The 10,679-nt window shown below is 47.2% G+C and overlaps 4 protein-coding genes across 4 annotated transcripts; all 4 read left to right on the forward strand.

Moving 5' to 3' along the window:
* Positions 1-1,530: 1,530 nt before the first annotated feature.
* On the forward strand, positions 1,531-2,520 carry TEOVI_000793000 (exonuclease, putative; the record flags this gene model as incomplete). The annotated part of the gene is made up of 1 exon (XM_067220409.1): positions 1,531-2,520. One exon carries the CDS (start codon positions 1,531-1,533, stop codon positions 2,518-2,520), a length of 990 nt encoding a protein of 329 aa, XP_067076510.1.
* Positions 2,521-3,492: 972 nt separating this feature from the next.
* TEOVI_000793100 (uncharacterized protein) lies at positions 3,493-7,191 on the forward strand (the record flags this gene model as incomplete). Its single annotated transcript, XM_067220410.1, has 1 exon — positions 3,493-7,191. The coding sequence occupies one exon, from the start codon at positions 3,493-3,495 to the stop codon at positions 7,189-7,191; it is 3,699 nt and encodes a 1,232-aa protein (XP_067076511.1).
* A 607-nt stretch (positions 7,192-7,798) lies between these two features.
* TEOVI_000793200 (uncharacterized protein) lies at positions 7,799-9,040 on the forward strand (the record flags this gene model as incomplete). Its single annotated transcript, XM_067220411.1, has 1 exon — positions 7,799-9,040. One exon carries the CDS (start codon positions 7,799-7,801, stop codon positions 9,038-9,040), a length of 1,242 nt encoding a protein of 413 aa, XP_067076512.1.
* A 516-nt stretch (positions 9,041-9,556) lies between these two features.
* Positions 9,557-9,967, forward strand: TEOVI_000793300 (cofilin/actin depolymerizing factor, putative; the record flags this gene model as incomplete). Its single annotated transcript, XM_067220412.1, has 1 exon — positions 9,557-9,967. One exon carries the CDS (start codon positions 9,557-9,559, stop codon positions 9,965-9,967), a length of 411 nt encoding a protein of 136 aa, XP_067076513.1.
* Positions 9,968-10,679: the final 712 nt, after the last annotated feature.

Consider the following 10,679-nt stretch of genomic DNA (forward strand, 5'->3'; position numbering starts at 1 on the left):
AGGAAAAACAATTGCAGTTGTGTAGGCCGGAGCGCACCTGGATTCCGCCTATCAATTTATTTCACCGTTTATCTGAGTGTCATATATGGTTAAGTGATCATGCTATACGACCTATATTTGAATGAGTATAAATAAGTATAAATATATATTTATATATTTATATATTTTTGTGTTTTTTTGTTTTTTTGTTTTTTTGTCAAATCAACTAGTTTGGCGAAGGAGCCCAGTTTTTATGTGCATGAGTTATGTACATGTGTGTGAGCTTGGTGCCAGAGAAGACAAACTTCAGCACCTTCCTATGTTTTTTGAAAGAAAAAAAATTCTTCTTATTCTGCTGTTTTGTTTTACTGCGCTTGCCACTCATATATTTATATTTATATACGCACATTTTTTTTTGTTTCCTTCTCACTCGTGACGGTTAGTGTTTTTTCATCCAAATACGGGTACGTGTGTGTTTGTGTTTGTGTATATTTGCACGGGAGGAAGGAGGGAAAAGAGGTAAGTGCAACACTGATGATTGTGTGAAGTTTCTTCTTCATGTCAAAGTATATTTGCGCTTCTTTCTCTTTTTTTTTTTTTATGTTCCCCCTTATTCTCCTTTTTGTTCTTTTTGTTCTTTTATTTCCCCCTCTTTCTTTTGATTCTTATTTTTCCCTTCTTTCTTCACTCGTTTCGAAAAAAAAAACTGAGAAAATCCAACGGTTGGTGGTGATGGTTGTTGTTGTTGTTGTTGTTGTTTTTATTGTTGTTGATATCTGTGATGCCGTAAGAAGTTTGCTTTTTCATTACTGTTGTTTTTACTGTACCCCTTTCCCTCATGAAAGGAGAGAAAGGATCTATTTCCTTGTGTGTTAATTCGTTACTTTTTTTCTCCCATTTTTTTTTTCCCATCGTCTTTTCTCAATTTCCTCGACCCCTCCTTTCTTTTGTTTTACCCTCCGTTTGTGTGTGTGTGTGTGTGTTTTTATTCTTGATTTTTTCTTGCTCCCCGTTTGCTTGTTACCGGCTTCAGCCGCATGCGCAATACTTTTTTTTTCTTTTAGTTGTATTGATGAGGAAATGAAGTGGATGAATGGTTCAGAAAGGAAAATAACAGAGCAGCCGTATTCGGTCGCAGTGTTTCGTACTGGCCATTGAAGATATCCTTTCATTGAATTTCTGCTTTCTGTCCGCCCTGTTGCTTTTACACACCACCCGTAGATTGCTGTTGCTCGCTAATCCTCTTGTAAATATCATTTGCTTCGCGTTATCTCCTCTCTTCTTTTTTTTTTCTCCCCCTCTTAATTACCTTCGTTACACTTATTTGTTCTGAAAAATATACGACTCTATGTGTACAATACAGTTGTGTTCCCGTAACGTGATTCAGGGAGTGAAGGAAGTGAAGTATAAATATCACCCCCTCCCCAATTTCTTCCCTAAAGGAAGCATACGGCAACAACAACAACATCCAAAAAGAGAGGCGTGTAAAGAAGCTGTGGGTATTATTAAGAGGAAAGGCGACGCCGTGCAAAGCGAAACTACGCCATACTTATGGTTTCTTGCAAGGCAATACCGGAAAGAGCCAGTGCCAGCAGTAACGGCGTGCAACCTCAAGCGTTTCATACTGACAAATGTTATGACGCTGGAGATATAACTTGCAAGAAGATGACTAAGAATGAAGGCGATGGAGGTCTATCACAAAGAAAGAATAAACCGCGTGGTCGTCCGCAACCTTTTTCACATTTACTTGTGTGTGACTTCGAGGCGACGTGTGACGCTGATAGTGCCGGACTGTACCCACACGAGATCATTGAGTTTCCGGTAGTGTGCATTGACACCGCACAACTTGCTGTTGTAGCTGAGTTTCACTCTTATGTTCACCCAGTGCGCCGTCCGAAACTCACCGCTTTTTGTAAGGAGCTGACTGGCATCACCCAATCGGTAGTTGATGACGCACCAACTCTGCCGGAGGTGATTCAAAAATTTGGTCAATGGGTTCGTGAAGTGGTGTATCCTCTTTGTAAAATGTGGAAACAACAGTATCCTCCTTCTCAGCTGGCAAGCAACTGTCTGGGTGATTTGGGAAAAAAATTCAAATATGACGAGAAAGACAATAAAGAGTGGGTGGGTTGCGAACGCATGGTTTGCTTCGCCACCGACGGTCCGTGGGATATGCGTAAATTCATGCATGAATGCAGCGTGGTCCGCGATGGCCACATTTTTCCGCCGCTTTTCTACCGCTGGGTGGACGTGCGTAAGTGCTTCAAACAACACTTCAACAAGTGGCCGCGGAAACTGGTCGACATGTTGCGGACGTTGCGTCTCGATTTCGAGGGCAAACAACACAGTGGAATTGACGACTCCCGAAACATTGCGCGTATCCTCATCGAGTTGATGCGCCGCGGTTTCTTTGTGAAACGCGTTAGTACGATCGAATACAAATGTCCAATGGATGTTGGTGGAGTGATCCTTACACAAGAAATGCGGGAACTCTGTGATGAGGAAAATGCAAAAGCAAAGCAACGACACCTTCGCGAGTAACGTGAAAAGAAGGGGAAGACACGGGGAAATGCATGAGATTGACCCTTCAGAAACAACAGACAGCAACAGATGACAACAGATGAAGGCGCCGGCAGCGAATGCAACGATCCCTACTCGTGCGTTACTGTGGCGTAGGGGCTGGCGGGGGTAGGGTTCCTAACATTGGGTATTTGTTAATTGTGTTCAGATATCACTGGTTTTCTTTTTTGTTTACACCAGAACCTTTTGCTGTTCATCATCGTTACAGTTCATTCGTTTCAGTTGCAAGTTACTCCAAACGGATAATAATAACAATTTTTCTTTTTGATGAACGTTTATGACTGTGTTACACGTCTTCCTTCCTCTTTGATTGCATGTTTAGTACAATTACCTCACCTTTTTTGCGTTCGCTCGGTAACTACCGGGTGGGTGAGGAACGTAGCAAGGCATTGTGTCAACATACATTAGAGAGGCGCAAAGAAAACTCATCGTCCCAAGGTGACGATTGCAGAAGAGGTACAAAGAAAACAGAAAAGAAAAGGCTTACTCACGCGGGCGCACACACAGAGAAAGAGAGAGGGAAAGGGTGAAAGAGTGAAAGGAACATAACAAAAGAGGAATCAAGATAAAGGTAGGTAACGGTAGATAGAAAAAAAAACAACAACATCAGAACCCCATATATCACTGGACTGAGGTGTACAGTGACCCATATATAGAAACGAGCGTAAAAAGGTACTTCAGTAACGAAGAAGCTAGTGTGCGCAGTGAATATTGTTTGTATTTTTATTTTTAATCCTTTTCTTTTAGTCCGTACAACCCCACGTACCAGCCCGTGGGGGAGGATCTTATTATTATCTTCTTTTTTTTAAAAAAAAAAGAATATCGCCATATTGTTCCCATAGAATCTGTAACTTTCTCACGTATTATTGAAGCACCAACGCAAGAGAGGACGACAACTCAGACTGACTCACCAGCCAACTTGTCATCGCAATAATGAGTGACCGTCCCCGACCACCTTTTGGCGTGAAGCTTTCGTTTGGGAAAGTCGTGCAGGGGCTCGGGTCGGACGGGCGCAGCGCCTTCTTGACACCTCGGGATGTGTCAGCGACTCCCGATTCTAATGTGACGAGGGGTTCAGCGGAAGCAACTGGGAGAGAACAACAACTAGACACAACATCAGAACTGCAAAGGAGTTTTCAGTACCTCACCCCTCGCCAACAGCAGAGCATTCTTTCTTTTTGCAGGCCTTTTACTCCCTCCATGTCGGTTCCCCGTGGAGAGCTTCATTCGTCTATTGGCTCCCGTTCCACTTCACCGGTGGTGGTGCGACCGACCAAAGATCTGCCCCCAACAAAGGATGCCGTAGATGCCCCTCGGATGCCACCAACAGCGGTGAAAAGGGAAGAAAGTGTATTTCATGACGGAGACGGGCAAACTCCAGTGACTTCTGTACATTCGAGTGTCGTGGCCACCCAATCAGCGTCTGAGGCCGTAAAGCTCAGACCCCCTAAAATTCCCGCTTCTTCTCCTTCCCCTTCCCCCTCCCCAAAAGCTGCTGTTGCTAATGCATCCGCAACCAGTGCCACGACTACCACCGCGGGACTTGCCACTACTGCGACTGGTGCGGATGTAAGTGCTGAAGCGGCTGGAAGCGATGCCGCACCGCAGGGTACTGTGTACAATGTCTGTTCACTCTGTGGCCTCACCGTGCTACTTGGCGGGAGCTTTGCAGAGCAGCAGCAACAGTGGCAGGACCACATTAATTCTTGGATGCATCAACGTTGCTTGAAGATGCACGCAAATGCGCGTAACGAGAACGTGTACATTGGTGACACCACAACCGTTTCTATAGGCTCGCCCGTGTCACCTTCGATGTTGAAGGCATTGGAAGAATTTTCATCATCCATTGCTTCATCGGATGCGGGGCAGTCTGCGGGACGGGCCATCCGATTGTCCCCTGCTCCCTTGAAGTTGCCAGTTTCGGATGATGTGGTCACGGCGCGAGAACTAGAAGCCAGGCGAATCACTTTCTCGTCAGAGGACATCACGCCACGCATTCTTGCTGATAGCAGTGAGCACCTATCGCTTGTTGAGAAGAAACTCTTTACTTCCGTTAAGAAGCCACATGTATCAGGTGATGATGCTGAGGTTGTTGGCATACTGACAGACGAAAGGGAGGCAGCCACCGCTGGTAAAGCGACGTGCGAGGGAGGGGCACCGCCAATATGCCAGAAGCGAAAGTTGTTGAAATCAGTCAAAGAATCCGGAGAAACACCGATTCGAGGAGGGTTCCGGAAGTTTGATGTCAATGCTGACCAAGTAAACACGTCGAGCGGTGCTGAGATGGACGATGCTGGTCAGAGTAATAGCAGCAAGCGGCACTTAAAGCGGAGGCTAGATAAATACTTGGTTGTCAAAGAAAGGCGACTGTTACTTGCTTGCATGCGTCACTGGTTTAACAGTATGTTTGTGCGCGTAACGGACAATTTTTTCTCCGTTCGATCGCGTTCAAGCAAGGAGACACCCGATGCTATGGTGGCAGCATCTCCTACAGTGAGGTGCAGTCGAACGGATACGCCATTGGATGCGTATGTTCCTGGTGTTGGGCAACAAAAGGCGTCACCGGTGGTACGTAAGGGATCCAAGAAGCAACCGGAGCTTGTTGCTGTGGAGGCTGCTGCTGGCGGTGGTGATAATGAGAAGGGAGAGTTGTTGTTTATGGCTTCACGTGTAAAAGATTTTGCGCACATCAAGAAGGACTCTTCCGCGGATAGTTTAGAGATGGAAGTGGGGAAGACGGACGTAAAGTGGTATGTCTCTCGCCCCGCAGGGAATTCGCGGAAGCGGGGGAAAGTCTCATCCTGTAAACATAAAAAAGATGACTCATCCACCCCGTCACTTGAAGACGACAGTAGCATTGAGGAGCTGCTCTCCTCACTAGCACCTCCGCTGCAGGAACGTGTGCGAATGGCAATCCGTGGGAAGCCCGTAAGCAAGTCGAAGTTTCCCATGACATCCGAGGTTATTAGCATGATGCGGGATTCTGTGCAGCAAGAGGTACAACAGTATAGGGATCAACAGTTGTTTCACCAGTTCCAACACCAACAGCAGCAGCAGCAACATCAGCACCACGAGCAGTACCATGACAACTACCAGCACCATCCTGTGGCATCCCGTTCCTCCCCAGATGCTGTGGGGATCCCGCAGCAACCGTTTCTTGAACGTCGGGAGTTTGGCACTAATACCAAGGAGCTCGTGAACGAGTCGCTACGCATTAGGGAAGGTGAGGTGGGATCTACCAGTTTCAGAAGGGAGCAAGCCATAGATACCTCCGTACCATATGGTTACCTTTCACAAATTTTATCAGAAGAGACCCCCATGAGGACTACCGGCTTAACAGAGGGTGTTGTACCCAACAAAGAAGACGAAAGGGGCGGGAAAATACTCGCGAACGCGATGGAAGAAGCCAGCGGGGTTGTGGGACGACAGCTACCCCGTCCGTTTCTACTAGTGGAGGGGCGTAGACAACTGAGTGGCGGATCATCAGGGAGTTCAGAATGCGGGTCCGCCATCGAAGAAAGGGGCGACGAAGCACCGCGTCCGCGTTCCAACGGCTCCCCAGATGATTGTATGCGGTATTTGAATGCTGAAGCGAGTTTTAGCGGAAGTCGGGGCAACTCCCGAGACCGAAAGCACCGGCGAAGACGGTCGCGCGCCGTGGAGGCTGCTGAATCGGAAATTCGCGAACCGAGGCAAATTTCTCAATCGCATATAACGAATCATGCACGTAGAGGAGCGAGCCGCAAGGGGAGGCAACCCCTTTCCATATCCTCGATTCACTCCACTTTGCGCGCAGGAGGTAATAGCGAACGTCCAACTTCCCCACAAACAACGCCACGAGTACGAGGGACCTCCGGTTCCAGGGCCTCCTTTACTGTTCGAAAGGGGTCTATGGAAGAATGGGATACCTCAAGCTGTACGTTTAGAGGCGTACCAGGCGAGTATTACTGTTATGATGGTGAAGCCTACCAGCATGTGGAAGACCCTACAGCCGGTGCATTATGTGATAAGTTAGGTCGGCGGCTCCCGCTGTATTTTGTACGCCGCTGTTCAAGCCCTTCGATGTCCCCTACACGGTTCAGTTGCATGCCAGTGACGAGGTCTCGTAGTCCCCTCGGACCTGGACGTTTGAACCCGTACTGTAGTGTTTGTGTTGAGCGCTACAACATTGTTATGGTTGACGAAAACATGCGGGTCCTCTCCCCTGTAGTTAACAGAAGAGGAGGTGGGACCGGTAACTGCGCCTGCACATTTGCAAACAGGGGAAACTCGGCAAGCGGGCGCGGCAGGGGGAAGCGAAGATGTTCATCGGCGTCAAACACATTTTCCCCTCACAGAGGAATAAGTCCTGGTGGTTGCGTTGAGACGACTGATATCGGCAAACGGAAACGAGGGTCCATCGCCCTACCTACAGGGAAACATCACCGTATTGTGGACCTTGAGGCTCTCTCCAGTGAGCAGGTTTGGCTTCTGCAGCAGGAGCGTCGTGTTCGCTCAATGATAAAGGCACTGTTACGACATGAGTTTCCTGTTAATGAGAAGTGCCGTCAGTGGGTAGCTTACCTCAACTCGTTGAATGACGCCGCGGAAGCGCTGAAGACGCTGCAAGTTGTGAACCTGACGGACAAATAAATGCAAAAGCGAGTGAGTTGCGAGGACTTGTGTGTGTGTGTGTGTGTTGTTGTTGTTGTTGTTGTTGTTGCGTTTGTTCGGCGCTTTTTAATTGTGTTGTGACCTGTGTAACGGGGAGGGGAATGGGGAACACGCACGCACCTATATGTGGCAGTGCCTAGAAGTTTCTCGTTTGCAGTCTTGTTTTCTCAACCATAGAGCAACCCGTACAAACGGGACTGAACACCCTAAATTGTTGTTGAACTCACCGTTCTCGGTTTTTTCCTTTCTTTTTCCTTTATTATTCTTTACCCTTTCTTGTGGCATATAATAATTACTTACCGCGTCCACCCAAGCGGGCGCCGTTGTATTGCATGAGAGTAGATGTGTGGATCGATGCGATAACCTCTTCGAGCAATGTTCATGAACATCGCCCCTTTGTCATCCATTTCGATTTTCTCATCTTTTGATGGTCCTTTGGCCACAATGTTTGAGAACAAGTGCTGTGGCTGAAAGCATCTGCAAACTACAAGGGAGTCTTAGCTGTGTCGTCCCTTTTCTCCCTACACCTATACAACTTCCTTGCATGTTTTCCTTTCTACTCTTTCCTTGTCTGCTAGACGCATCAATGGGGAGGGAGGTTTCTTGGGCAGAGCTTCCACTTGTCGTGGATTTATCCGACGAACTGACACCGTCGAGTCTCCGTCAAGCGCATTGGTACGTTGACCTGCTTACCAATCCACCTCCGGCTCCGCACCCCTTCCGTACATTTCTTAGTGAAGTGGAAGCTATACGCTTTGCTGCGACCAAGCTGTCTTCCAAACACAGCGTTGACCCCAGTTTGGTAGATGTTGCTGAAACACCAGTGCAACAAATGTATCAGCAGCAACTCCCACCTTTGCATAGTAACGAGATTGCTGGCACCATATCGTCTGCTGGGGAAGATATCACCGCAAGGGCGCTCCTGGAGGGTCTGCGTGAACGTCAAGGTCACTCGTTGGGGACCGCATTGCATCGGAGGTGGGTGCGCCTTCCGCAGGCATATCTTTCGTGGATGTCGCAACGGATTGCAGATGTCGTGTTGAGGTGCGTCATGCCACTTGTTGGGGGCGGCGAAGAGTACAGAATGGGCAGTGATAAAGGAAACAAGGTGAGCGAGAGATATGACGTCCACGTGAGGTACTTCCCCTCCGTAACACATGACAGTGACTCACAAAACTTGTTCTGTGCGGAGATTGTGGTGCGGGATGTTGAACAATTGCAGCGTATAAATGACTCCGTGTCACTTCTGAGGGCGAAATATACCGCCGTGCGTGCCGAGGGCCAAACCCTGCAGAGTTCACTTGCCTTTTGGCGCAGTGTGGCCCTCGATGGGAGTACCGATGAACTCGAGGGAGTCAAAGGGGAATCTTATGGATGGGCAGGTGATGGAATTAGCGGTCACGCGGCGTTGAAACCTCCAGGTGGATTGTTTGGTGTTGAGGGTCATGGGGGTTGGCTGCAGCCCACAAGACGCCAGATGGGGCGAGGTGCCAATTCACAGCAAGGACGGGGAGCTGGTATTAGTAATTCACACGAGTCACCCGCACAAAGTGCTGCGGGACTTGTGGCAGTGTTTTATCTGTCTTTTAGTGGTGTGGCTTATGCGGGGGTTGTCTGTGGTGGTGCGGCTAGAAGAATATGCGCAACCGCGTCAATGACGGGTGCTGCTGGTGCTGAAGGACATCCATCTGAGACGGCACCAGATCGAACTGGTGAGACTGATGTTACTACTGTTAGTCACAAGGGGGAAGCGGGAGATGTGGAGCCTGTTTTCTTTCTTCCTTGCTCTTCCGGTTCCAGTTTTGTGAGAGGGTTACTCGGTCTATAGGTGTATGGCGAGAGGTTTTCAGCACCGATTTTTCTGCTGTTAGCTCATCATTTACGGCATGTGGTTGCTACTTTCCACCCATTTCCTTTTGACTTCTAGCACCTTCTTCAGGCAACAAAATGTTGTAAAGCGGCGTTGGGTACACAGGTGATGAAATTTTACTGTTTGTGAGGGTCTTTCATACATTTCCAGTTATTGATTACCTCAAACACCTGACGCTCGTGTCAATGTTACACCCTCAATCTTTTAGTGTTTCCACCCGTGTGCAACTGTGCATGATGTGTGGTTGATCCAATTGAACCGCCAATATTCTTTCGTTCCCCCCTTTGCCTCCCGCATATAAATATATATTCCTTTAACCATTTTCCTTTCCCTTTGTCTCATTATATGAAAAGAAAGCAACACAAACAACAAACGGAACGCACTCTTATACCTTAGAAGGGGGAAAACTGTGTTTGACCGCTAAAGGTAACAAGACTAACACCACACTTCTCTTCTTTATTTTTCTCCGCAACCATGGCCATGTCTGGTGTTTCTGTTGCGGACGAGTGCGTCACGGCGCTCAATGATCTCCGCCACAAGAAGTCCCGCTACGTGATTATGCACATCGTTGATCAAAAGTCCATTGCCGTGAAAACTATTGGCGAGCGAGGCGCCAACTTTGATCAGTTCATTGAGGCCATTGACAAAAATGTGCCATGTTACGCTGCTTTTGACTTTGAGTATACCACCAATGACGGCCCTCGTGACAAATTAATTCTCATCAGTTGGAATCCCGATTCCGGAGCCCCACGCACGAAGATGTTGTACAGCAGCAGCCGCGACGCTCTCGTGCCCCTCACGCAGGGTTTCCAGGGAATTCAGGCAAATGATGCATCGGGACTTGACTTTGAGGAAATCTCCCGCAAAGTGAAGTCGAACCGGTAATAATAAAAAAGAAAAATGTACGGCAGAAGGATGATGGGAGAAAAGGAGAAAAGGAGCGGTGTGGAGTGAGGGAATGAACAAGGAGTGTGCAAATGAGAAAGAAAAAAAAAATAAGCGACGGGCAAAGGAAGACCAAAAAAAATAAAAAAGAAAAAGAGAAGGAAAAAGAAGAGAGGAAATCGGCAAAAACAGGGAAGGAATGGTGCGAAAATGAGAATAGGAAGGAAAAGAAAAATAGGAGAGGGATCGAAAGTTCAAAGGAAATAGTAAAGGACTAAAATTCAGAAAACGGATATGTTTCCTTCTTTTTTTCTTTTTCTTTTTTTTTTTTTGGTTTGTCTCTCGTTTATTTTTATATCATTTGTTACATCAGTGATACCAGTCTTCACTACTGGACCATTTTCTCTCTTATTTTTGGTTTTGCAGTTTTTTTCTTTTCTTTTCTTCCTTTCTTTACCGCACTGCTTTTTCTTTTTGTCCCTATTCACGCTTTGTTTGCTAAATTAAGTTACATCACGCAGGCGTAAACTATGGCCACTGCTACCGTTACTTCTCTCGTCGTTTATTCGTTTATTTAAATTATGTTGCAAAAAAAAAATTTTAATGAAAGAAACAAATACAAGAGAAAGAAGAGGTGAAAAAGAAGAGTGCAGGAAGGCCACCAGTTTTACGTGTCTGTCTGTCTGTCTGTCTGTGTGTGTGTGTGTGTGTG

The sequence above is a fragment of the Trypanosoma equiperdum genome (genome assembly GCF_001457755.1).
Source record: "Trypanosoma equiperdum strain OVI genome assembly, contig: ctg_1149, whole genome shotgun sequence".
Taxonomy (NCBI): Eukaryota; Euglenozoa; class Kinetoplastea; order Trypanosomatida; family Trypanosomatidae; genus Trypanosoma; species Trypanosoma equiperdum.